This window comes from Neurospora tetraspora (assembly GCF_033439725.1).
Source record: "Neurospora tetraspora strain CBS 560.94 chromosome Unknown B0H65scaffold_7, whole genome shotgun sequence".
NCBI lineage: Eukaryota > Fungi > Ascomycota > Sordariomycetes > Sordariales > Sordariaceae > Neurospora > Neurospora tetraspora.
The window spans coordinates 986,709-1,012,538 of record NW_026944389.1 but is presented as its reverse complement, the minus strand read 5'-3'; the positions used below and the strand labels follow the sequence as shown (position 1 = coordinate 1,012,538).

General features: G+C 50.4%; 7 protein-coding genes across 7 annotated transcripts; 3 read left to right on the top strand and 4 right to left on the bottom strand.

Annotated features, from left to right (window-relative positions):
* Positions 1-361: 361 nt before the first annotated feature.
* Positions 362-2,546, bottom strand: B0H65DRAFT_285055 (uncharacterized protein). The gene has a single exon (XM_062822930.1). It carries the CDS (start codon positions 2,425-2,427, stop codon positions 463-465), a length of 1,965 nt encoding a protein of 654 aa, XP_062678293.1. The 5' UTR covers positions 2,428-2,546; the 3' UTR covers positions 362-462.
* A 1,887-nt stretch (positions 2,547-4,433) lies between these two features.
* Positions 4,434-7,006, bottom strand: B0H65DRAFT_285022 (uncharacterized protein). Its single transcript, XM_062822929.1, has 3 exons — positions 6,541-7,006; positions 5,953-6,488; positions 4,434-5,897 (listed from the first exon to the last, which is right to left on the bottom strand). The coding sequence occupies exons 1-3, from the start codon at positions 6,785-6,787 to the stop codon at positions 4,632-4,634; spliced, it is 2,049 nt and encodes a 682-aa protein (XP_062678292.1). The 5' UTR covers positions 6,788-7,006; the 3' UTR covers positions 4,434-4,631.
* A 2,762-nt stretch (positions 7,007-9,768) lies between these two features.
* Positions 9,769-12,637, top strand: B0H65DRAFT_591274 (P-loop containing nucleoside triphosphate hydrolase protein; the record flags this gene model as incomplete). The annotated part of the gene is made up of 5 exons (XM_062831094.1): positions 9,769-9,973; positions 10,054-11,657; positions 11,728-11,971; positions 12,024-12,160; positions 12,217-12,637. 5 exons carry the CDS (start codon positions 9,769-9,771, stop codon positions 12,226-12,228), a joined length of 2,202 nt encoding a protein of 733 aa, XP_062678291.1. The 3' UTR covers positions 12,229-12,637.
* Positions 12,638-17,434: 4,797 nt separating this feature from the next.
* B0H65DRAFT_579850 (uncharacterized protein) lies at positions 17,435-19,269 on the top strand (the record flags this gene model as incomplete). The annotated part of the gene is made up of 2 exons (XM_062830782.1): positions 17,435-18,575; positions 18,636-19,269. 2 exons carry the CDS (start codon positions 17,435-17,437, stop codon positions 19,139-19,141), a joined length of 1,647 nt encoding a protein of 548 aa, XP_062678290.1. The 3' UTR covers positions 19,142-19,269.
* Positions 19,270-19,512: 243 nt separating this feature from the next.
* B0H65DRAFT_284950 (uncharacterized protein) lies at positions 19,513-20,629 on the top strand. Its single transcript, XM_062822928.1, has 2 exons — positions 19,513-19,853; positions 19,940-20,629. The coding sequence occupies exons 1-2, from the start codon at positions 19,594-19,596 to the stop codon at positions 20,541-20,543; spliced, it is 864 nt and encodes a 287-aa protein (XP_062678289.1). The 5' UTR covers positions 19,513-19,593; the 3' UTR covers positions 20,544-20,629.
* Positions 20,630-21,412: 783 nt separating this feature from the next.
* B0H65DRAFT_579848 (uncharacterized protein) lies at positions 21,413-23,052 on the bottom strand (the record flags this gene model as incomplete). The annotated part of the gene is given in 4 exon segments (XM_062830781.1): positions 21,413-22,323; positions 22,386-22,830; positions 22,846-22,903; positions 22,965-23,052. The coding sequence occupies 4 exon segments, from the start codon at positions 23,050-23,052 to the stop codon at positions 21,622-21,624; spliced, it is 1,293 nt and encodes a 430-aa protein (XP_062678288.1). The 3' UTR covers positions 21,413-21,621.
* Positions 23,053-24,435: 1,383 nt separating this feature from the next.
* B0H65DRAFT_474900 (uncharacterized protein) lies at positions 24,436-25,727 on the bottom strand. Its single transcript, XM_062827275.1, has 5 exons — positions 25,208-25,727; positions 25,075-25,151; positions 24,659-25,011; positions 24,635-24,638; positions 24,436-24,559 (listed from the first exon to the last, which is right to left on the bottom strand). Exons 1-3 carry the CDS (start codon positions 25,477-25,479, stop codon positions 24,674-24,676), a joined length of 687 nt encoding a protein of 228 aa, XP_062678287.1. The 5' UTR covers positions 25,480-25,727; the 3' UTR covers positions 24,436-24,559; positions 24,635-24,638; positions 24,659-24,673.
* Between the last annotated feature and the right edge of the window lie 103 nt (positions 25,728-25,830).

The following is a 25,830-nucleotide window of genomic DNA, read 5'->3' as shown; positions in this document are numbered from 1 at the left end:
TTGCTCCACCATTGCTTCTACCAGAGTAGCAAGCGAGCCATTGCCCTTTGACTCAATGTCGTCATGTTCAGCTCAGTCTCTAGCCTTCAAATCTTCCTCAACGGACTATCAGGGCACTTCAAGGATTACGGCTCAGACGACGGCGACGTCTGGAAGGCAGATAGCAGGTACGGAGCAGCAGTTGCAAGACGCTATGAAGACACTCTATGAGGACTCGGCAGTTAAGGTTATGGGAATACAATAGAGACGGAGCTCGCGCGGAGGATTGGCAAACCAAGGACCGCAGTCAGTCAAGTCAGACGTTGATTTCACACACAAAACACCAAAGGCATACGAATGAAGTCAATGAACGTCATTATCCAGTTCTCATAAAGAAGTTCAAGTGATTATACCATGATTGCAAACGCATGCTAATCCCTCCCTAAGCCCAGTAACCACCACCCCAAACTCCAAGTCAAGTCATCAGTTCTTCTTCAACCCCTCCAAAATATCAAACGCCGCCTTCTCCGCCGCCAAGTACGTACTAACCGCCGTAAACGTCCCCGGAATCCTCGGATACACACTCGCATCCACGACCCTCAGTCCCTTGACTCCCCTCACCCTAAACTTACTATCCAACACCGCCATCGGATCCCCATCGGGCCCAATCGGGCACGTGGAACTTGCATGATGACCCCACGCTCCATCCTTGATATACTGCTCAATCTCCCCATCGCTCTGCTTATCCGCGCCGGGCCTGACCTCCTGCGTCCTAACGGCCTGCCTCTTCAGCGCGTCGCGGGCCAAGCCGATCGCTTCGCGCATCGCCGTCAAATCGGCCTGGTAATCGCCCGACCCGAAATCAAAGTAGTTGTAGACAATACTCGGCGTGTCCAACGGGTCGGACGACCTAAGCGTGACGCTACCAGCCCTGTTGCGCGGATGCGCCTTCAGCACAGCCCACGTCCACCAGTCGTGCTCAGCCGTGATATCCACGCTATAACCGGGGTAATAACCGGCAAAATTCACCGGTCCGCCAAAAGTAAACACGTCGTAGCTATCGTCTGTCGTCACGCTCGACTTATACAACATGGCAACTGCTAGACCGGAGGAGGCATAAGTCCCGCGATCGCCCAGCACATTAGGGTTCAACCACCGATCCAAGCACGGATCGGACGTGTTGCCGTACAGCTGGAATGTGCAACCCTTGAGCGCAGCCCAGTTATTCGGGACCTTGACGTTGACGCCGATTTCGTAGTGGTCTTGTAAGTTGCCGCCGACACCGGGCAGATCCACCAAAACGGGGATGCCGAAGCGGGATAACTCGACGCGGGGGCCGATGCCGGAGAGCTTGAGGATCTGAGGCGAGTTGTAGGTGCCGCCGGAGATGATGACTTCGCGTGAGGCCTTGGCGGAGCCGGGCGTGCCGTTGGGGCGGATTTGGGAGGCGCGGTTGGGAGAAAGGGGAGAAGCGCGGTAGAGGTGCGCGCCGTCGAGGAATTCGACGCCTGTGGCTACTGGTTCAGACCCAGAAGTGGTGTTGAAGGTGATCTTGGTGACGTGGCAGTTCAGGCGCACGTCGAGCGGGTACTTCTTGCTGCCGTCGGGGTTGCGGGCGTCGCGCACGGCGACGACGAAGTCACGACTGCCGGAGCGGGCGCCGTTCCTGCTGCTGATGGGAACCTCGTAGTAGGCCGGCGTCTTGTCGCGGGCGAGGGTGTCGGCGTTGAGGTCAGCCGCTAGGACGGTGGCGAGGTTGATGGGCGATTGGGTGATGTTGCCGAGGGCGAAGGCGCCGCCGAGGGTTAAAGACAAAAGTTGCGGGTCCTTGAGCGGGATGGTTAAGGGGGTAACTTCGGTGGAGAGCCAGCCGTCCCGGCCGTGGCCGGAGTAGAGACCGTTGACGTAGTTCTTGTCCTCCATGGAGACGAAGTGCTTGCGCATGTTCTCGGGCGACCAGCCTTGGTCGCCGGTCAGGTCGGCGAGGTACTGGAAGTCGGACTGGTGGGGGTAGACGGCGATCAGGGCGTTGTGGGCGGTGCAACCGCCGAGGACGCCGGCGCGGGGATAGAGTGTGCCGAGCATCTCGGCGCCCTCGGGCGGGGACAAGCCAGTGTAGATGCTGCCGTCCGGTAGCCGGTAGCTGGTCTTCCAGTCACGAGCCTGACGGTCGTCGTCGGGGTAGTGGCGGACGTAAAAGTCCCAGGACATCTTCTCGTCCTCGGTAGACCGGGCGTTGTAGGCCGGGACTGTGACGTTGACGTTGTTGCCCTGGTCGTCGCCGGCCTCGATCAGGAGGGTCTTGTGGCCGGCCATGGCCAAGCGGGCGGCGAGGGGACCGCCACCGGCACCGGAGCCAACGACGATGTATTCATAGCCGGTGAGCTCAACGGCGGAGGCGAGAGGGGCGGCGGCCAAGGCCAGCCCTAGGAGACGACGGAGGATCATGGTAGTAGTATTTCTCGGTTGCTGCAGAACCTGGAGAAACAGAAGGGAGTGATGAGACCGGCTGAAGCCAGCGCGAGCCGCGAGGAGGCCGTTCTTATATCACGTCGACTGACACTGAGGGGAGGTTGGACGTCATGGTCTGGAACTCCGCACGATGCCTGGCTGTTGTTGAGTTAGCACAACCACCCCTCGTGCCCCTTTCCAACAACACAAACAAGGATACAACATCGGTGTAGCCATGCACACCATCCCACATCCCGCGAACGAGAGAGGCCCGGACCGCCCTGCCCACGAGGGGCGGAAGTCGGAACCTTTTGGCACTAGCTTGCCAGGTCCCCGATGCAGCTACGATTCGACGATAATTCACCAAGAGTGTGGCTCAACAGGCAGCCAAAACCATGGTTTTTTTTGGGAGTATATCTCCGCCAGAGCGCGCATCTCCCCCCTCTCTCGATTTCATGGCGCAGTAAGAGCTGGCGAGCGAAGTTCGTGGTGAACATGCTATGAAGTTGCAGATAGAGCTTTCGGTCAAGACTTTGGCCCCGGGTCTAAAGGAATACCGATTCGGGCAGGAACCATGTCCAGACGGGGAAACATGATCGCCGAACTAAAAATCCCAAAGGTTGGGGAAAACGGGAAAATAGTGTACATCGGGGATCGGGCAGCGCAGATCGTGATCTGCAGGAAAGCGGTCCAATCACAGCTCATAACCTCCTGTTGAGTTCATTGAGCTATTCCATTTCTTGCCTAGCCCATTGGTTGGCTTGACGGGAAAGGCAATGGCATTGTCGATCACTGGGATTCAGTGATGGTGGGGAAATTTGGTGGTGACCGGGACCAACAACCTGTCGCACAACATCAAAGTGACGATGGCGGCGTCCGCCCTTCGAAGCCATCCAAGACATTCGGGTTCCCTTTCCCACGAATCCCATCTGTACATCACCCCATCATCGCCCATCGCCGCCAAATCTCGCATGAGCACCCGACCCGTAAGCCGGAATAAGGACGGTGAAACCCAGCGTATAGCGACTTAAAGATTCTTCCGCAGGCGCAAATGAGGCTGAACAGAGCAACATGAAAATATCCTACGAACCAGCTGAGTGGCTGCCTCAAGTAGATTCAAGTTAACGCCCTCCGCGGGCTCGCATGTCTTGATATCGTGGGTTGCATGGGCATCCTAGTTGCTCGTTTTACCAGTCTCGAGGGTTGAGTCTCGAGTCTCAACCCCCAGACTTCGTTCGGGGACGGGGACTTGAGTTTCCCGACACTCGATAGAAGATGGGAGAGCTGTGGTTCTCCATCGATATCAACACACAAGAGTCAATAGCCTCCCACAAGAAGCGGAGTTCTTGCTTTCGATAGTAGATACTCCGTGGACTCCTCTTCCCCAGAGTCTCTTACGTACAAGCGAACCCTAACGGCTTTGAACGGGTACGGATTCCCGCGGGAGATGGGGACGGGATGTATGTACCCCAGCCGCGTGATCAACAGGTAACCTGCCCTGCATGTTTGTCGAGCCCGTAGAACTAAATCCCAAAACGAACCTCTGGGACATAAAACTCGAATAAGGGCGCCCTAAACTTGACCTATATTCCATAAGCAATATTTGTAGATCACTTCGTGTTGGTTCTGTGAAATAGGTCAACAAATGAAGAACGTCAGCCAAGTCTGCCAAAATGCGAATGTGCCTTGAACGGCTTGTGGGGGGTGAAGGTTGTGGTGGACTTGACCGTCAGCTTCGTCCTTGGCATGCTTGGACGAGACCGACCTTGGAATTCTGCCAGACACGTCGACTATTCTGGTAAGATGTGATGAGGCTGCAGAGGGCCCGCATTGGGTTGAGCGACTTCCACTGTTCTCGCGATGCCATAATAACTCGATGGCGTGCATCTACTAGTGATATATGTGAATGTCTTCACTGGCGGCTATCGGCTATTCGCGGCGCTAGTGAGACAGTAGGCTAGATAACCCCGAGGAGTGCGAAAGGGAGCCGTGGGACCCGGGAGCGAAGAATGATGAGAAAGTTATGAGTATTATATATATACCGAGAAATGCGACAGGCCATGGTACACCTGTCGCCGGTGGAGGCGTTCATACAGTGAATGCCTCGTCTTAAACATTATCCATCATAGCTGCCGTTTCAGGTCAGATTTTCCATTACAATTCGTCTTATACGTCCAATGGGGCACAGGTAAAAATGACCCTTAAACCCTCCCCTGGCGACCAACGCTCTCCACGCGGAAGCCCAACTTCTCCATGCCTGCCACCTCCAACACTCCCCTACCATCAAACACCCAGTGTGGCTTGTGCATGTGGTAGTGAACCTTCCTCCAGTCGAGTCTGCCCTTGAAGACGTGCTCCTGTCCCGCTCCGTACCCACTGGTACCCGTCACCTTCTCGATGTAACAGTCTGGGCAGTCTTCAGCACAGTCTGGCACAGGGTTGAAGCGGTGCAATGGATCTTCCTTATCCTCCGCATCTGTTGACTGTAGCAGGAAGGTATGGAGAGCCAGGAGCTCAGTCTCGGTTGGCTCATCGCCCTCAAACGGCCGTGGGTCAGGGACGACAGCCTTGACAGGGGCTGCCTTGGGGGCCAGAACCTCGGCAGACGCTGATACCGGCTCACCGGTGTTCTTGAACTCATCGAATTCGGTGGTAACTAGTAGCGCATCGGAGGAGTGGCAGGCTTCGTAGGCGTCCGCATAGACGATCACTGGACCGCCGTTCCTCTGTAGCACCTCAGCGCCGACATAGCGACCGATATCCTCAGCCATCTGCGCTGGGTTACAGCAGGGGTCGTAGACAGCAATCTCTCGTGGTCCTTCCTCGACCAGCGTCCGAATTATTTCCACCGCGGGCGACTCACGGGTATCGTTGGTGTCCTTCTTGAAGGCGTAGCCGAGAATGGTGAGCTTCTTGCCAATGAGGGTGTTGTTGAGACACCTCACGACACGCGAAGCGAACCTGTTCCTGGCGAACTCGTTCATGGTAATGACGTTACGCCAGTAGTCTGCTACCTCGGGTAGTTGGAGGCTCTCGGCCAAGTAAGCCAGACTGAGCACATCCTTCTTGAAGCAGCTGCCGCCGAAACCGATACCGGCCTTGAGGAACTTGCTGCCGATACGGGGGTCGGCACCAATCGCACCCGCAACCTCACTGACATCGGCGCCAGTCGCCTCGCACACGGCCGCAATCGAGTTGATACTGCTGATGCGCTGGGCGAGCATGGAGTTTGCGACAAGCTTGGCGAGCTCGGAACTGAACACGTTGGTGGTGATGATGCGTGACCTCGGGATCCAGGCGGAGTAGACAGATGCTAAAGCGGCGGCAGCGCGCTGACCAGATGGCGTAGCACTGGAGCCGATTAGGATACGGTCTGCGTTGAGAAGATCCTTGATGGCAGTTCCGGCAGCCAGGAACTCGGGGTTGCTAAGAACCTCGAAGTGAATACCAGGCCTATGGAGCGCAAGCTGGGGAACAGTTAGCGAATCAATCCCTTTACTTGGACATATTGGGTCTCCTTACAGTGTCTTGTACAAACTGCGCTGTCCGGCAGGGAACCGTAGACTTCTCTACAATGATGGCACCCGGCCGGGCATGTTGCGCAACCACATTGGTGACCGCCTCAAAAGCAGTCATGTCCGTCGCAGAACCTGCGCCAGCACCACGGCTCTTGGTTGGTGTGTTGACGGCAATCAGAACGATGTCGGCTTCGCTGATAGACTTGGCCACATCGGCTGTGAAGAAGAGGTTTGGCTGGCGGGCAGCAATGGGTTTCGAAACATGGTCTCCGCACTGGCTGCCGCATTCTGAGGCCGGAGTGGAGGCATCAGAGACATCTGGCGTATTCGAAGATGTGGTGTTTGTAGCAGAGAGGGGCTTGGTCTCGATGGTGCATTCCTTGGATCCGTCTCGGGCAATGCGCAGAATATGGTTCAAGCCGGGCTCATAGATGGGGGGATGTACGGAGTTCCATCGTCGAATGCGCTTCTCGTCCTTGTCGACTACCGTCACTCGGATATGGGGGTTGTTGAAGGCAATGACAGCCGCAGTAGGGCCACCTAGAGGTTTGTTAGTCTACGAACACTCGACTGTAACCCCCACAAGACTCACCAACATAGCCAGCGCCAACACAGCAGATGTTGCGAACTGGTGGTGTCCGGGCCGTAGTGTCGAACAGCGTGGACGACAACGACCTGGAGGCACTCTGGGGTTTCATAGCGGGGATCCCCGGTTGTTGGTCCGCAGCCTGGAGGACGGGACTGAAGGACAAGTTGCTTCCTGGGGTCGTTGGCGCAGTGGAGACGTCGAGACTAACGTCGTTCCCCAGGTCGAGAGTCGAGGGCAACTGAAGGGCCATTGCCTTGTGCTAGTGTTTCTCCCAGAGACAGGCGGTGATGATGGGGAGAAAGGGGCAGCGGAAGGAATGAAGGGAGAAGCAAGTGGTCCAAGACAACGATGGCGGGGGACTACTTCCACTTTGAGGAACCAGGAGACATGGCCCGACAGCGCCAGCGGGATGGTCCAGGAGAGGGTCCAGGAGAGGGACCAGGAGAGGCTGCCAAGAATGGAGAATCCGGCTTTTAGACGATTCCGGGGAAGAAAGGGGAAACGCCATCCCGAGGGCGGCGAGGCTTCAGGATGGTTTTTTCTGGAGGCCAAGACGGGAGGGTGGACATGACGAAAGGTGGAGCGGTGGATGTGGATCGGCAGGGTGACATGTCGAAGGTATTTCCATCTTCCATCAGTCGGTCAACACAAGATCAGATGTCGACAAGTCTTGGGCAGGGTCTTGGTATTAGTCGGGATTTCTTGGACTTGGCCATTGTTGGTTGGATTGGATTGCCTTTGTCTGTTCTGTTCGTGATGGTGGCCCGACTTGGCCATTGAACCCGTGAATCACCGAGCACATAACATCAATCTGGATAACATGTCCATATCGATCCATCATGTTGAAGCTCTGTTCGCTTCCGGCAGCCTTGTTGACATTGGCATCTTGAAGAGGAATGAGGAAAAGTGATGTCTTGTCTTGGACCCTGTAAGGTGCTAGCGGCCTTAGGTACAAGAGCGCAAGAGACATGTTTCTCAATGGCCGAGTTGGGCCAATAAGACTCTTCAAGATAATGACTTGTCAATTGCAACTTCCAATGCTTAAAAATGTCGAGCAATGTCCACCGCTGCTGCCGTCTGATGTTCTTTTTGCTCGCATGTGTTGGTCTTGGCGGACGTGATTCTTGGTCCTCGGATTTCTCGATCGACCAATCACTGGACCGAACTTACGGAGATAGTGGGAATAGTGGAGAGTTGTGGATCCCAGCCGTCAGGGGCCAAGCACCCTCCGCTGCATGGACGGGGATTTCCCCTCCTCATCCGGGGACGCGCGTCAGCGCCAAGTCTAGAAAACGCGTGGAATGCGCCGTGACATCCGAACGAGCTTGCGACTTGTAATTCAGGAACTGCAATTGCGACCAACAAATGTTCCGAGACCACCAATTCGCATCGCCATCTTGGAAAAGGAAGGCACAATAGTCGTCGTACCAGGCAGCAGAAATCTGCCACTTGCCAGGTACGCGACAATGTCCTCGACTGGTCGGTGAGCCGTGGCACAAATCGAACTTGGTCCAATCGCTCGCTCTCTGTTCAAGAGACAACCTCTATCACCATCATCGCGCTCGATACCAACAACCCTCGACCGGTCAATCCAATACTGGCATCCGATCCGATCCATACCTACCACGCGCTCCAACCCTGCCTTTAGATCCCACCTTCGAGACGCCGGATGCGCAGGGCTCGAACCGTACATACTGCGATACACAAACATCAAGCGATGACACAGTACCGAAGCTCAACCCAGGTTTAAGAGTTTGGTGGAATACCTATTACAACAAGCCAGGATGACGTACCGCGCATCCTTCCCGCACAGCGGGAGCACCGTAGCATTCAAGCTACTGGTACCAAGAAACACCATCCCTTACCCATGCCATCCCGCGATCCCTCGTGGTTTTAGCCTCAACCGAAATCCCCGACGGCGAAAGCCCTGGCATCCCATTCATCAAGTGAGGTCTGGGGCTTGAGACTGCTCAAATGCGCTGATGACTTTCAGTTCGAAGCGCGCAGATGATGTGCCTGGCTCGACAGTGCCTCCCGCGGAGCAGAATTCGGGAATTTGGACGACATCCGGCTCCACATTATCCGCACTCCGGACCCTTGCTGGGAAGTATATCCAGCCGACACGGACAGAAGGCTCGACCGAGTTTCTCAGCCGACCTGTATCAGCCACATTCGATGATAACCCAGAGAGGACTAACTGCAAACAAGAGCCCAGGTGTCTTCTCTATCAGGGCTGGACTGCGTTCTATCGTTTGAAAAGGACAATTTCGGCCATCCCAACTTATCGTACAACGTGTCTTGAACGGGAAGGGTGTTTGGTTGATGTTGACTGTCCCCCACTTGGATGCAAGAGGCCCAACTCTCCAGATTGCAAGCCACAAATGCGCAAACGCATATTGGGTGTGGAATCTGAGCCTGGGCCAATGGTTGTTACCTTCAGAATCTCATGGATGAGCGTCTAGCGAAACACACACTGAAGCGAGGAGCCTCTTCGTATGTTGGATATCACCCGAACCCTCTTGAGCGACTCAGGAGGACTACATGACGCGCCTATGACATTTCCCACTGCTGTTGTGGCTTCTTGTCCCTTTGATACAAAGCTGTGCATTTGCTTTCTCTTTCAGACTCAAGGATACGTACAGCTCTGGATTCCATGCTGCTCCAGTACGGGATACTGCTTACCCTTCACGCCGGAGGCCCAAGATCTCCTAGCATTCCATCCGTCCCCCTATTTTTACCGGGGTATAAGTGCGCCAATCGTCTTCTTTGCGACCTTCGTGGCTCCAAAGACCGTTTGTTCTGCTGATAAGTGTTTGTAGTGACCGTCAGAGCGGGCGTAAGAAGGCATTGGGGCTTGAGGAGCACCAACGAAGTTTGGTCTTTGAACATCAAAGCTTGATAGTCACTCGAATGAGTACGTCTCCTGCGAGTAGCTACTGGATTCTGGCTGCCTGCATCGGATGCTAACACTTGCACGGTGTCTCCGTCCGTCGTTTGAGGGTCGCTTCTGATGGGCTGTCAACAGAGTATGGTTTTGTTGGAAACCTCCTTAAGAGTTGCTCCGCCCGGACGTGTTCAGACGATGAGGCACAAGGACACCACCCCCCCAACCTCTTTGCCACCCTTCGCAGGCTTACACTCTCAGTCCCAACATCGAACAGCCCTCTTGGACCAAACCCCGTCGTTCTAGTCTCCCCTACCCCTCCCCACGATCACTGTCCGGCCGAAGAGATGGTGACCTTCCAAAGTGGTGCCTTAAGCAAGTTATGCTCCAAGGACCAGCAAGAACTCCTGGATGCCATCGATCGTCTCCGTTTGGAGGGCATCAACAACTATGTCTCACTGCCCCAGATCATTGTCTGCGGTGATCAATCATCCGGCAAGAGCTCTGTCCTGGAGGCCATCTCTGGCGTCGCTTTCCCATCAAGGCGAACTTGTGCACTCGCTTTCCCACGGAAGTGGTTTTGCGCCGCACTCTTGACATAAGCGCCCATGTTTCTATTGTACCTAATGAAGACGCCAACGCGGCTGAGCGCAAGGCTCTATCTGCCTTCAAGGAGAAGATGACCTCATTCGACCTCCTGCCGGACATCATCGAAAAGGCAAAGAACCACATGGGAATCTCGACAACTCAGGCAAAGGCGTTTTCTAATCATCACCTTCGTGTTGAGATTACGGGTCCTGATCGTCCACACCTCACTATCGTCGATCTTCCCGGTCTCATCCATTCGGAAACGAAAAACCAGACTGCCGCGGATGTCCAGCTGATCCAAAACGTCGTCCGCTCTTACATGAACGAACCCAGGAGTATCATCTTGGCGGTCGTCTCGGCCAAAAACGACTTCGCCAACCAGGTGGTGCTGAAGCTGGCTCGCGCAGCCGACCCCCGCGGCCACCGCACTCTCGGTATCATCACCAAGCCCGATGCCTTACATCCCGGGTCCGAGAGTGAGAAGCAGTATGTCGACCTTGCCAAGAATCAGGAAGTCGAGTTCCGTCTTGGTTGGCATGTACTCCGAAACAAGGATTCCGATAAGGAAGCCAAGAACGTTGTCGACCGTGACACCATGGAGCAACAGTTCTTCAGTCAGGGCGCCTGGACTGAGCTCCCACTCGCCCATCTTGGCATTGACAAACTCCGTGAGAGACTGAGCAAGGTCTTGCTCAAACAGATTGCCTCTGAGCTTCCCAATGTGATGGAGGAGATCGAGACCAAGTTTGAGGCATGCAATGCCCAGATCCAGAAGCTTGGTGATCCCAGGGCGAAGGAGACTGAACAGCGTCTCTACCTGTATACGATTAGCCAGTCTTTTCAGCAACTTGTGAAGGCCGCTGTGGACGGCACTTATAACCACGACTCCTTCAAGGACGCCAAGACCGACACTGGTTATAGACAGCGAATCCGAGCCGTGGTGCAAAACCTGAATGAGAGATTTGCCGACGAGATTGCGTCCCGCGGCCATTACTATGCAATCGAGACATACCATTCTCGCGTTGTCGGTGACAAGATGGTCTTGATTTCTGAAGAGAAGTTCATCAAACATATCGAGAACCTCTTGAGACGTACCAAAGGCCGGGAGCTGCCGGGGACTTTCAACCCAATGATCGTTTCGGATCTCTTCCTAGAACAAGCACGGCCTTGGGGTGATTTGGCTCGTCAACATGTCCAGCGAGCGTGGGAGGCTGCCAATCAATTTCTTGATCTCATCATCGCCCAGATCGCGGACGCGTCGACCCTGAAGTCTCTGAAGAAGGAAATCTTCGGACCGTCTATGGACGAGATCCTGACAGATATGATGGATAAGGCTAGCGAGCTTCTGATACCGCATCAGAGTGGTCATCCGATCACCTACAACCAGTCGTTTACAGAGGCGCTCCACACTGCCCGAGAGGAGCAGTCGAAGAAGAGGCTGGAAAAGGCTGTACGCTCGTTCTTCGGCAATGAATGCACAGAAACAGACATCCAGCACAACAAGACTGGGTATTGCAACCGTTGCAACCGCGACATCACGGGCGGAACCAACATCAAGGAACTCGTGGATGCCCTGGCGCGGACTGAACCAAACCCGCAACGCTTTGCAGCCCAAGAAGCCTTGAGCTGCCTTAACGCCTACTATACGGTATGAGCTAAGATAATGCCCTTCGTTCAGCCCCTCTTTCAACACCCACTTACACTGAACACTATTCCAGGTAGCGATGAAGCGTTTTATCGATGACGTCGCCGCCCAGGTGATCGAAGATAAGCTGATCGACGCTCTTGGGAGTATCTTGTCTCCCGTCGCAATCTTCGAAATGGATTCCAAGCAGATCGCCATTATCGCGGGCGAATCCGAGGATAGTCGTATTGAACGAGAACAGCTCACCAAGCAGCTTACGGTGCTCCAGAAGGGTATGGACACTTGCAAGCGCTTTACCGGGATGAAGTTCACTGGTAGTAAGTCCGATTATTCCATAAGTCATATTCTTCCATACTGACGAAGGAGTAGACTCGCTGTTTGTCTCTGCAACTTCCGAGACCGACTCTGCGTCTGGGGCTCAGAAGACGCCTGGCTCATTGGGTGGTGCAGGCAAGCGGAAGCACAAAGCGCAGAAAGACGAGAAAAAGCAGCCGCAGAATGCAGAGGTACAACTCCTGAAACCCCCTTCTGATCCAATAAGAGATGTTAACAATCATTCAAGGCTAGCGCTTGAGCCCGGGCTGTAAACAGCGGCAAGCGAGGCAAGCGAGGCAAGCGAGGCAAGCGAGGAGAACCCAGCAGTACCTTCATGGAGGATACTCCATTGGTTCCGAGGCGTGACCTCTCTCGCAGGGACATCAACTCGTGGCGCTACCAGGGGGATGATGAGAGTGATGTGGGTGGAAAAACAGGTCATCATTGCGCGGAGGTTCATAAGAGAAAACCTACCCACACTCACCCCCAAAACTATACGCGCCCACCCCCCATAGTAAACCCTTACCCTAACAGCCCACGCCAATCCGTAGCCTATATATAATACCTGCATTTGAAACCCCTATTTTTGCCGCAAAATTTCGTATTTCTAATACATATAACATTATATAGCTACTCGAATACCCTTTTCTTTCTCGATCTATTTAACCCAATCTACCTTAGTAGTCGATTAATATTACGCAATTGTACCCAGTTATATTGTAACCCTATATTGTATTTAATTAATAGTACGTCGTATCGCTCTAAACTAATTGCCCCTTGCCTATTACTAATAAACTTTATATAAATGCCTCTTTGCCGTTGTTGTAAATCGAACAATTCAATCGTTATTTTTATATTAAGCGCTTTATTTAATTGCGATATTTAGATTGTCCCCAATTTGCTAGAATTATTATTTCCCTTCGATATTTTCGATAAAGTACGCCGCTAATTTGCCGTTGTTTATTATTATTACTAGTTTAGTATTATTATTCTACGGTCCTAAATGTATAGGATTAAGAATAAGAAGTATCCGATATACGGTGCGATTAACCGTTACGTTTATTAATACGATTATACTTCGTATTGTAAATAATTGTTTGATAACCTACGTAGTAAACGCCTTCGTATATTTACGAAGATTGTTAGGGATTGCTTATTTAAGGTAACGGTTAATACGATTACGGCGATTAATTAGAAATAGATTGTAGTAGTTACTAAGGGTATATACGAAGGCTACCCGTTATTTAAGAATTTTGATAGCTATTTTTCCCTATAGGAAAGAGTATTAATTTTAGATGCTGAGGCGACCTCTTAGGTTGATACTTTATTCGGGAGAAGGGAATTTACTATCTGCTCTATTTATTCTATTATTAAAGACCGTTACCCTAATTGCTTCGTTACGTATAAGGACTTTTGTAATATGCGATTGTAGCGTAGGAAGGTAGTTTAAGAGGGGTATTAAAATATATAAGTATTCGTAAGAGCTTTAGAGAATAACGATAAGGTCGTTTATTATTATATCAAGTAAGAGGACGAGGGTAAGATTATATTTTCTAGTACTATTTGGGTTTTCGAGTACTAGTATAAAATATAGAAGTAGTCCCCTTTTACTATTTTTATCGACGCAACGTATAAAATTAACTACTATTACTTTCCCTTGGTATAGGGTGTTGTTTTAATTTATAAAATGACTTCTATGCCTATATTTTAAGCTACGATTAATAATGAGGGGAAAGTTAGATTTGGCTACTTCGCTATTTAAATTAAGTAAATTACTAATATTTTAAGTATTATTTTATTAAATATTTTTATTACTAACGGCGATAAGTAGTTAATTAGCGTATTTAGTGATACTTTTCTTAACTATTAACTATAGTATTACGTTTAGTATATTAATTGCAACGTTATTGATTAAATTAAGAAAAAATAGAGGTGTTAAAATAATAATTCTCTTAATAGTAATAGTGACGACGACGATAATTCGTAACCTTCTAATAGCGATAGTAATAATAACTCTAGTTCGAATTCGTTTAATTTAGAAAATAATAATAATAATAAGAATGATAGGGGTATTAATGTTAAAAACGATGCTAACGCCTGTAATTTTATAGAATTTTAGCGTTTCTATTAATTAGTCTGTATAATAATGTTAACGTGTGGCTAGTACTGTGCCTTGTAACTGCCTTGTACTACCTTGTAGTATAGAAGGCTAGTTGAACTATTCCTTCTACGGAATCAGTTGACTCAGTCCCCACAGAATGTACTAGAATACAAGAGGTTTTGCCACTGTATTCTAGAGTCTTATAACTTAGCTAGCATTTCTTCCAGACTGATTTGTCATCACAGGATTCAACAGAAGCTTCTAGATGCTTAGTGTCCATGTATATAGAGACCTCTCCTCTCCTTCAGTTCGTCACTCCTTAAGCAAGCAAGCACAAGTCAAGCAATACAATATAGTCTTTTCTCACAGTGCAGAGTCCACTGTAATCTTCTGTCTTGAGAGCAGAGTCCTCTCTAAGACCTCTTTTACAACATCCTTTTATTGTACTTGCAACTACGCTGCTTCCTTCAGCATTGCTGTCGTACTTCCTACCGCTTCCGCTCCGCTCTGCTACAAGTGCATAGTTCACTGTAGCAACCTTGTACTGGTGCTATCATTATAGGCCAGTCAGGGCACCGCAGGAAACAAATAATAAGGACGGCCGCCACCCTCCCTTTTCTTATTTAAAACGAAGTTATTAATATACGTATAGGGCTATTTTTTATATAGTAATATATACTTTATATTTTAACCGTCGATAAATTAAAAAAAGTATACGAAATTTTTATTATAAAATTCGGGGAATCTTAGCCGCACTTCGTTATTAGGTATATTAAGGCTAAGTAAATGTTTAATAAGCGTTATTAGGCTAGCTACTATATAGCGAATAATTTTAATTATAATTAGAGAATTACTTCCTCTAATGAATTTAATAACGGTTTATTAAAATTATATTGTGTATTAATATACGGTAGCCTCTTCAATTTTTATTCAGCTTACTTATAGTATATTAATAACCGATACGAATTTTATAAAATAACGAATAGTAAATCGTTTTTAAGAATATGGGTTAATTGGATTAATAGCGTATAATTAGGTAGTTACTCTCTAGAATTTTCTTTATAGGCTTTCGATATATTAAATTGTTAATATTATTAATTGTTTGTAGTATTCCCTTTTATAAAAGAGGGTAGGAAGGTCGAGGGTAAATTTCTACCGCCCTATACTAGTACGTTTAGGAAATAATATAGATTACCCTACGTATATATAATAAAATTACTAGTTAGTGAATCAGGTATATTAATTATTGAGGAAAGTTATTATTTATTTTAGTATTTAAATTAGATTAAGGTAAGCTTCCCTATTTTTCTCCCAATATATCCTATATTAATTTATTTAATGGAATTCGGTAGATAAATATTTATACTTTAAATTAGCAGTTAAGGTAGTATTTAAAGGCTGCTTATATAATGAAGAGGGACTGTTTAGTAAAGACTATATCTTTATAATACGATTACTAATTGAAGGCGCTTCGTAATTTTAATTATAGAGGGTTACGCGGTCCTAAGCTATTTTATTTTAATAATTAGTTGGCCTATACGGGAGGTTAAAGAATATTATACCTATTAGCGCCTCTATTCGTTATTATTATTTATAGTACAAATTGGGTAATAATATTAAGGCTTTTAATATTGTAAATATAGTTGTATTCTAGCAATTTTAATAATTCTAGCAGTTTAAGAAGGTAATTAAGAAGGTAACTTAATTAAACGAGCCTACCTTACCTACCTAGTCCCGCTAGCGAAAGCCTACCCTAATTGTTAATTATATTGTTATTTTTAATTTTGAGGAGGAGGCTAGTTTTGAATTGGATTTTAGGCTCTTTATTTTATTTAATACTCTATCCCTCCCCTCTTTGAAAGTTTCCTCCTCCCTCTTTATATGGTAATCTTCATCCTCCGCTAGAGAGTAGCTACCTCCCGTAATCCTATACAACGATACTACTTATTTCGATAGGGTAGAAATTAAATATAATTTTTAAAAATCAGATTTAAAAGAATATTTTATCCCTCTTAATAGGAGGGATATAGCGAAGCTTGGGAAAGAGGGGACGCTAACCCCTCTTATAGACGAAGAATAGTAAACTTACTTTACTAAAGAGTTATAGGAATAGAAGGAGGCCGCCGCTTATACCCTCCCCCACCCCCTATACTACTTCTTAAAGCGGTTACCTTATAAGATGGAGTCCCTATATAGTATTACCTTCGAAAAGGATAGAGAGTAGTTAGAATAGTGTAGAACTTATATTAAATACCTAGAATTATAGTTAAAAGTAAAGTAGGAGGTTAATTCTATTCGTTTATACGTATATAGAGACTAGGTAGTTAAAACTATATCGTATAGTAATCCTTTTATTGATAAGTATATTAAATATACCCGCCGTTTATTTTACGCTAAGAGTATTTGAGAATTTAGAAGGTATATATTATTATTGAGCTAATAACGAGGGGTGGGATTGTGATACCTCATCGTACTAGGCTTGGTATAAGGATGGCTACGCTAACGACGAGAGCGATTGTAACCCTATTAATATCTAGTTTGAAAGGGAGGGTGGCAAGAGGAACCCTATTGTAATTAGTAATAACGAGGAGTAAATAGTAGATATTACTAAGTAAATAAATAAGAAATAGATAAATAAGAAATAGATTTACACTTAACACTACGAAAATCTCACGACTCTGGCGGTCTCAGTGCACATGGCGATTTTAGCAGGGATGTTAGAAGATATGATAAAACGACGGTTTTTATATGTCAGCTATCAAATGGGGTATTGAGGGTGCGTATAGTTTTGGGGGTGAGTGTGGGTAGGTTTTCTCGTTTATAAGCCCTACACCATAGTTGACATAGATTGAGATTGAGCCTGCTTCCGACATGCCTCCACTCTTATCGATGCCATCTCCTCATATACTGCGCATGACAATAATGAATATTTTTAGGGCATCAAGCAAATCTCCCGGCGCACTGCGAAATCGCATCGCAAATCTCAGCCTCCACCGTCCAACCTGACAACAATAAGCTAACCGAGGCACCTGGATAGTCAACCCTTTCCTAAACCGGCTATGCATCTTTGATGCCCTTAAAGGATTGGACTGAGGTATACATCACAACAAAGGGAACAAAGCCCAGATCTGAAACGAGACCCCAATGGTAAGCAGAGCTTCTTACCCATTCCTTTGTTCATTGACTTCGCTTTCTTAACGCGCGTACGCATACTACCTACCTGCCATGACAAAACCTCCTCGAGGCTTGGTCAAGAACCGTATCCTCCAGCATCGCACCCGAAACATTCTTCGTCGCGGAAACTCGAACTCATCATATCATATGAGCTGGACCTCAACATCATCTCTCTGGACCAAGCTATTCAATGCTCGACCTAAACGACAACCGTGGCACCAAACGCCGATATCCTTCCCCCCACGCGACTGACGACAACGAATTGGAACCCCCGCGCGTCCCTCTCTTTTCCATGCCCCTGACCAAAAGCCGCAAACTCATTCGGTTTCCCTACATCACAATGCTCTCCGCTAAGCAAAACACCCCGCGGCCGACCAAGAGGGTAAAATGGAACAAGGAACCAACCCACTGGCAAACAACAGAAGGCGACTTTGTGGACGGCACCGTCCTCCACCCCTCCGACGACGAGGATTCCAACTCCAGCTCCGAAACCCTGGAGAAAGGAGTCTCAGGAGGCTCAAACAACACCTCCGCCTCCTCGGACGGTACGGACCCAGACCTAGTCATGCTCGACGGCAGCCCCTGCTCCTCCAAAGCCGAACTCGCCTGGCTCCCGAACAAGCGGTCTGGACCTGGACCCTTGGGATTCCTCTCCGAACCGGCTTTGTACCAGACCATCGACGAAGCGGTGCAAATGACGTTGAAAAGACGGCTGGTTCCGCATCTGAATGTGGTCGAGAAGATGGTGGAGCAGAATTCGGCTGACGCACTGGAGAGGATGCGGGAGAGGATACGGATCTCTTATCAGTTGGATTATGAAAAGTTGGAGGAGCAGGTGAGGAGGGCGAAGAGGGCGTGTAAAGAGCGGGAGAGGGAGATTGAGCGGTTGGTTAGGGAGCGGGAGGGGAGGTATTGGGGTGATACAGTTGAGAGTCAGGGTGGGGAGGGGGAGGGGGAGGGGGAGAAAAAGTCGGAGGAGCAAAGTCTGGAGAGGGTTCGAAGGATGTTTGTTGAGTTCAGGGCAAAGGTGTGGGAGTTTGTGGGTAGTTCTGCGCTGCAGTTGGAGACGAAGGGGGCGAAGGTGACAGAGGTGGATATCATGCGCTTGCCGTGGGTGCCGGATAAGCAGCTGTTTGGGAACGCGTCGGTGGAGGTGAGGAGGTATTTGGTTATGGCGGCCGTGTTTCAGGTGCTGTATTCGAGGATTTTGAGGCCGGGGCATAGGACGTTTGGGGCCGAGTTGGATGGGGAGGTGGATGAGAGGGGGGAGACGGGGCGGGTGGAGAGGCAGTTGGAGGATATTGAGGGGTATTTGATGAGGCATGAGAAAGGTATGTTTCTTTACGCTGTTGGTGATGGATGATTGAATGCTAACGAGGATGTGACGACAGTGGGACAAAAGAGTGAAGCAAAATGGCGAGCGGTTAACATCAACCTTTTCAAGCAACTTCGTCAGGGGGTGTTGACAGCTGAAGCGAAGAGTGCGGCGCAAACGTTAATCGGGTACCTTGAACCTTTGATGAAGTTCACTTTCGCCCGGAACAAGAAACTGGTTGAGAAGACCATCGAGCAACTCTGCGAACAGGCTTTGGATCTCAAACTGGCGATTAGGAAGTCACCAGTCCCATTACAGATCGAAATTGCTTCGAAGAGCACCGACGAGGAAGACGACGAAGATCCTCCCGAATGGGAACCGAAGGTGGACAAATCTGGAAAGGCGTTGATCCACCCGCGATGGCACGAGAAAATGGGCCAGCTAAAGCTAACAACAGAAGGAAAGGAGGTCAACTCAAGGGTCAAGTACATTGCTTTCATCCCCTTCGGAGCATTGGCGAGATGCGAGCCTAACGAACCTAAGATGGTTGTGGAAAGGGCATGGGTTATTGGAAGGACCTAGCCGTGGTCATCTCGGGCTGAAGACGGCCGTGAAGCTTCCGTACCTAGCTGTCGTCAACAGTGGAGTTCACGCGGCCCCGAGCCGCTGGTTCGGGAGTCAACCCGGGGCTGTGTGTGCTCCACAGCCACTCCACTTTTGCGGTGATGCGGCCGCAAACCCGCTCCGGCCCGCTCCCGGATATTGGACCCGCGGAGCCCGGAGGTAAGACGAGAGATCTCATTGGACGCAAGGAGTTAAGGCATGCGACTCGATGCGGCTTCGGCTTATGTCAGATCTAGAAACGAGCTAGTGCCAGGCATGTGTTAGATAGCATCATTATTTGTCGGCCGCTTCGTATATGATGATAATGATATATATATTTTCCCACCCCTCTACAAGTCCGTCAAACCCTCTCTTTCCTTTTCGTTGTTCTTCTTAACCCATAGCAAACACACCAACATCATCAACCCAAAATGCATCTAATCCTAACAGGCGCCACCGGCCTCGTCGGCTCCGCCGTCCTAGACGCCATGATCAAGACAAAAGACATCACCAAGATCTCCATCATCAGCCGACGACCCGTCAAGATGGCCGAAGATGCGAAGGACCCTCGCATCAACGTCATTCTTCACAAGGATTTCGAGAAATACGATAGTGACCTGCTCAACCAACTTAGGGGAGCAACGGGATGCGTTTGGGCGTTGGGAATCAGTCAGAATGCTGTTGGGAAGGAGTATGTTATGTTCCCTTTCTCTTTTCCCATCCATCTGTTGTTTCCCTAAACCAAGACGACAAACTGATACTGATGGACTGTAAAAGGGAATACGTCAAAATAACAAAGGACTTCCCCCTCGCCGCCGCCGCCGCTTTCCAGACCCTCCCCTCCTCCGGCCCCTCCGGCCCCTCCTCCTCTCCTGCTTCTTCTTCCCCAGAATCCCAATCCCAACCGCAGCAACCCTTCCGCTTCATCTACGTATCCGGCGAAGGCGCCACCACCGTCCCCCTTGACTCCCAGCCCCTCCTCTCTCGCCTCACAAACCCCTGGTTCGCCATCATCAAGGGACAAACCGAGCTCTCCCTCTCCCAGCTCTACTCCACCCCCGGCACCTTTCTTCCCTGGTCAATGAGACCAGGCTTTGTCGACCCGTCCTCCCACCCCGCCATCACGCCTTACATTCCCAAACCCCCCTTCCTCGTGAACTTGGCGGGATGTGTTTTGGGACCGCCGATCAGGGCGGGGTATAAGAAGATGTGGAGTCCTACTGAGCCACTTGGGAAGTTTTTGGTGGAGATGGCTATGGGAGGGTGGGATGAGACGATTAGGAAGGAGGGAGAGACGGGGGGAAAGGGGATTGAGAAGTTGGAGGGGGGTGGGGTGGTTGTGTCAAATGAAGGGTGGAGGAGGGTTGCTGGGTTGGGGTAGGGTTGAGAAGAAGAAGAAGAAGAAGAAGGGAGGAGAGGGAGGAGAGTCAGAGGGGAGAGGGGTGGGATAGAAGGGAACGAACGGGGAGGGAAAGGAGAAGGCTGACTTTGTATGGTGGAAGACACTGTGATTCTGATGCTTGGATGCTCGTTGGTACGTAGACTAGCTAGACTACGTAGTTCGTAGGCTTTTTTGGGCCGCAAGTTGCGTGTGCAAATGTGCTGGCTGTTTGTTCGACAACAAGGCATGGCATGGGAGTGCCTTATTTTTATAATAAGAGACAACGGAATGAGGCAAATGACAAACATTAAGAGAAAACCTCAGCGCACTCCAAGCCCAACCTACACGCACTCTAAGACCCATATGACAGCTGTCATATAAATACGGTCGTTTTGTATGGTAAACTGGGTTCATTTCAATGTTCCAAACATCGCTCCCGCCAGAGTAAAAGTCGTGATACTTTTCGTGGTGTTGTGAATCCCCCATATCGAAATAATTTGAACCCACCAAACCCGGCACGCACAGTCAGCTCAGTACAGTCTTGATCCCTGAAATCCTTCTCTTGTTTATTTACTTGGTCACCATAATGACAGGAACCCATGGATCGTATGGCAACACTTGCCGGGCAATAGCAAGAACCCTATCGTATTAAGCGACTCAAAGTAGAGTGGTGGTGATGCGACGTGCAAAAATCACCCAAAACCGCCAAGTTCAAAAAGGGGTGCAAGACTGGCCAAAAATTTCACGAAATGTGGTGCAATGTTTCGTGCATTGAAATGGGGTATTTTCACGGGTAAAAGTGGACTTTCTGATGTCGGGTGTCATGGGGTGTTATGGGGTGCCAGAGACCCTAACCCTTGGGATTTTATGGGTCTTAGAGTCCGTGTAGGCTAACCTTGGAGTGCGCTGAGGTTTTCTCAACATTAAAACCGAACCAAGTGCTCAAGTGAATGAAGGACGTCAGACGTCTACAGTAACATTAAGTGATTATACTCTATCTGAAGGCTTGAGACTGTTCTAGATAAATGGCCAAACGTCCGCCACTGCACCCCACATCCCGAATGTGCAGTTTCCTGAACTAGGCCCCGTATGGCGCGACGACATGGGGGAACTGCTGGTAGCAGGTCCCACGGTTGATATCTTCACCCAGGCCGGCAGACAACCAGACCTGTCCGCCGCAAATAAGAATGTTCTTTCTTCCGAGAGAATCTTGGAGCGTGAGCTCACCAGTGACGGAATTCACGCATCCCTTGATCTTGCTGACCTTGGCACCCGCCGCAATTTGACCCTCAACAGCTTGCTTGTCGTTGATTTGGAGCCAACTGCTGCCCGAATTTAATGTCCCGATATAGACGTAGTATGTGTAGGTATAGGGAACAACTCTGTCGTGAAAGTACAGAGAGCCTTCGCTATCAAGAGCCAAGTTGTACCGGGGCTGAACGGACGCGGAGGTGCTGGTGCTGCCAAATAGCCAGTTCAGGTTACCGCTTATGCCGTTCAGCAAGTTGGCGTACATGTAGATGGTGTTGCCATTGAAGGTGGTCATTGCACGGAAGGCGTCGGTGTTGGTTAGACACACGGGTTGCACAGGCTCGGGGGCGGCGGTCGCGGTCTCGATCGCGGTGACAGTGGCAGTGAGAAAGACGATATCAGTCTGAGTGGCGGTGACCGTCTCAACATCCTTCACAAGCACAGTCGTGGTAGCCGAGGCTGTGGCCGTCACTGAGACCAACTCAGTTTCCGTGGTGGTAACGGTGGCAGCGACAGAGGCAAAGACGGTCTAGGAAAAAGAAGTCAAGTTAGCTAGGTTCCCCTGCGAACCTTGGGATAGTGAAAACTTACAGTGGTCTCCTCGACAGTAACAGTCGAAACGGGAACGGGAACGGTGATGGTTACGACCTCAGCACCGACGCACTTGCAGGCCGACTTGTACTTGTCGAAGGATGGGCAGTCCAAGGCATACTCGGGGAGCGCCGGAGAAGACTGAACGGGAGCAGGCTCGACCGGGGCCGAGCTGGTGGGCTCCACGAACGTCAAGGTATCGATGTCACGCTTCTTCTCGGTCGGAGCAGGGACGGTGATGGTCTGGAAGACGGTCTCAGTGCTGGCAATGGTCGTCTCAGTTGTAAGCTGAGAGACTGTCTCGGTGCCGATGGTGACGGAAGAGCTCTCGGTGAAGAAGACAGTCTCGGTGGCAGCGGTGGTTGACTCGATCTCGGTGACAATCTCGGTGCCAAGGACGGTGGCATACTGGGTAGAAGACACGGTAACGATCTCGGTCACGATTCTGGCTGGAACCTACACAGTCTCGATAAGGACCGAAGCGCAGTCATCGATACCATGTTCGTTTAGGACAATGGCTGTTGTGACAAGACGTTTGTTAGTATTTCCGTGAGAACATTCTACTGAAAGCAATCGTACCCTTCAAGCACTTGTTGCTGCGACAGCAGGCGGCCGAGGCCAGGTTCAGCCAGGCAAAGCCCGAGACCAAGAACAAAGCTTGCTTCATGGTGAAAACAAAAGAATGACTGGAGTGAGTGGTAAGCGAGTGTGTTTTGTCGAATCCCGAATCCACGGTTGGCTGTGTCGATCACCTCTCTTTGGAATGGCAATGGAACCCTTTTAACCAAGTGTGCCCGAACCAAGGAGAGCGGTTGAGGGCTGAAGTCGGTATGTGTAATTTCCGTGTGCTGGTATTGATAGGACGCCACACGAGCTATCATCGATTTTGCATCTCCTTTCGGGGAGGCCATGCTGGGCCGATTGGACGAGTCTAGACCAAGTGGTTTTCCCGCTAACCCATCTCTAGGCGGACTAGTACTGTGTTGACATGTTCCCGGCTATCTGGGAGACGGGCAAGCACACGTGTAGGCTAGTAGGGCCGTACACTTGATTGGAAACAAGCTTTCCATGGGAACCTGGGGTGTTCAAAAAACGATAGTGCGTCAATAGCGCGGTCGGAGTCCGTACTCGCTTGGTGCCCGATGACAGCTGAGCCGCCGTAGAGAAAGAGTTGGAGGAAATGGAGGTTATTCCCAGGCATGTCTACCTGTGTCCTTGGGGTGTCCGTATGGTCGGAATCAAGGCCAATCCGAGATGTCGGTGAAAAGGTCCATTGCTTGTTGACGTTCCATGTTAATCTCGGCTGGGAACCGAGAGGATGACGGCATCACCAGAGTTCTACTCGGCCAGTCCGCAGAGCTGCCTACACCAAGGTCAAATTGGATCCGGCGCTATCGTGGGGAGGGAGGGATGTTGCGAGGATCCATGGCGTCCATTCAATGTCAATGGAACCCTGGGTGATCTACCACGCCCTGTTAGCGCTTTGCCTTGTTTTGTATGGAGTTCGGGGAAGATCACTAACGGGCCGAGCCCGGGGTCTTGCCGAGGCTCTTGCCCAGCATTGCGATTCGACGGGACAGACCGCGAAGAGGAAAGACAAGCGAGGAAGACAAAGAGAAAGCTGAAGACGAAGCTCCCCAGTGGAGTAAACAGACTGCCAGGGGGATCCTGGGAAAACAGCAGAGCCCACAGAGTCCAGAACGTTGGGGACATGGAGATTGTGGAGTCGTGATGAGATTGGAATTGGTGACGTTGATTGTTGACAGGGCAAAAGTCGGAATGGCATCCAATTTCCAGTGGCTGCTCCCTTCTGCGCCTCTGATCTTGCCGTAAAAGTGGCACGTTGCTCCGGTTCAGGCCGATTCGACGCCACGGAAGGAGTGGCTTGCAGTGGCTTCAGGGGGCCTGCGTGAACTGCTGCAAAGCCCCAACTTGCAGTGCACCGTGCACTTGCCAGGCCTTGTTATTGACTGTTTGACATGTCCAAGTTTTATTTTATTTGTTTCCCATGTCATGGCAGTTACATGAACCACCGCAAGTGGAATGTTCACATCCGGCATCCGCTCGTAAACCAGTGCCCGAGGACCAATCAAGCAAGCATTGCATCGACAGCGATAATGAAGCAAAGACGAAGACGACATTCGGCCATCGGACCAATTTCTCAATCTCCCCGAGCATGACGATGGAAAAGAGGAGGACCATGATGGCTTTACAGTAATGGCACGACAGCTAGTCAGATTGATGTTGGACAACACCGAGGCCATCCAGGCATACACAGGCTGTCTTCCTCAGACATGGTTCTGACCACGTCTCTCGGACTCGGCGTCGTTCCATGATTCCATCTCATACTGCCGAACCCCATGAGGCCCATCAGCACCCTTGGATCCAACCTTCTCTGCCCCGGGCTGCAAGTGCTCAGCACTGTCGGCATCTGGCATCTTGACAAAGCTGGGGAGCTCGTTCTGCTTGGACGTGTTCGAGCTTACTCCCAAAAGGGACATGAGGGACATGAGACTCTCGGTTGGTATGATGCGTGCCAGGATCGGTCGCAGCGTAGGGCCGCATGCAGCAACAATACCGATATGGACCTCAGCCAGGTTCCAGATGGAGAGACCAGTGAGCATGGCTATACCACTGCGTTAGCAGATCATCTATCAGACGAAATAGGATAGGGGACACTGGCGCTTACAGATGGCATCCGACGTCCACAGACCCAAGCTTGCCTTGATGTAGATGTAGGCTTTGGCGACGGACGCACCCACGGACCTATCATCTACTGTTAGCCTGGCTGACACTTCAGGACTTGGACAGACAAGACTCACAGGGCACCGATCATAAAGGTCAGCAGCGTCAAGAACCTAGTACGTTTGTCCATCTTCATGCTGTAGATCACGGGAATTGGGATGAGCAGCGTGATAAAGTCGGTGGCAACATCACTGCCCACCATTGCATATCCGGTGGGAATCGCGCTTCCGCAGTGATCCAGATACTCTTGCGGCTGTCCGAACAGAGCCTTGAGGTGCGAGCCGCACTCTAGCAGGCCACCCAGGACAAAGGCCAGAGTCCACGCAATGATGATTGCGATCCAGACCATGAGGAAACGGCGAAACACGACTCGGGCAAAGAGGTGCCAGAACAGGAAGCATACGGATAGCTTGATCAAGCCGAGAGTAGCGATACCGAGCAGCAGGAACGAGAGTTCAATCTAAAAAAAAAAACAGTCTGTTAGAAAGGGCAGAGCAAGGCTTGGACAAGGAAGCGCACATGTTTGGCCTTGTTCAGACGTCCGTTGACTGCCTTGGGGTCTTCGATCGAGCCCCCCAGTGGATATCCCAAGGCGTGTTCCTTCACGCCTGTTTCTCGTTAGAAGTTGCGGCGAAGAAGATGTGGTCGGCGTTTTCACTCACCATAGATCTCCATCACGGTCATCCCGGTTGCGAAAACT

Bases quoted from the DNA above. Each gene is read 5' to 3' on its own strand.
- B0H65DRAFT_285055 (XM_062822930.1), bottom strand. From the start codon at position 2,427: ATGATCCTCCGTCGTCTCCTAGGGCTGGCCTTGGCCGCCGCCCCTCTC.
- B0H65DRAFT_285022 (XM_062822929.1), bottom strand. From the start codon at position 6,787: ATGGCCCTTCAGTTGCCCTCGACTCTCGACCTGGGGAACGACGTTAGT. The intron at 6,489-6,540 runs GTGAGTCTTGTG...ACAAACCTCTAG, and splicing joins TGTTGGCGCTGGCTATGTTG to GTGGCCCTACTGCGGCTGTC. The intron at 5,898-5,952 runs GTAAGGAGACCC...ACTGTTCCCCAG, and splicing joins CGCAGTTTGTACAAGACACT to CTTGCGCTCCATAGGCCTGG.
- B0H65DRAFT_284950 (XM_062822928.1), top strand. From the start codon at position 19,594: ATGCATCTAATCCTAACAGGCGCCACCGGCCTCGTCGGCTCCGCCGTC. The intron at 19,854-19,939 runs GTATGTTATGTT...GGACTGTAAAAG, and splicing joins CAGAATGCTGTTGGGAAGGA to GGAATACGTCAAAATAACAA.
- B0H65DRAFT_474900 (XM_062827275.1), bottom strand. From the start codon at position 25,479: ATGGTCTGGATCGCAATCATCATTGCGTGGACTCTGGCCTTTGTCCTG. The intron at 25,152-25,207 runs GTGAGTCTTGTC...AGTAGATGATAG, and splicing joins ACCTTTATGATCGGTGCCCT to GTCCGTGGGTGCGTCCGTCG. The intron at 25,012-25,074 runs GTAAGCGCCAGT...GCAGTGGTATAG, and splicing joins GTGGACGTCGGATGCCATCT to CCATGCTCACTGGTCTCTCC.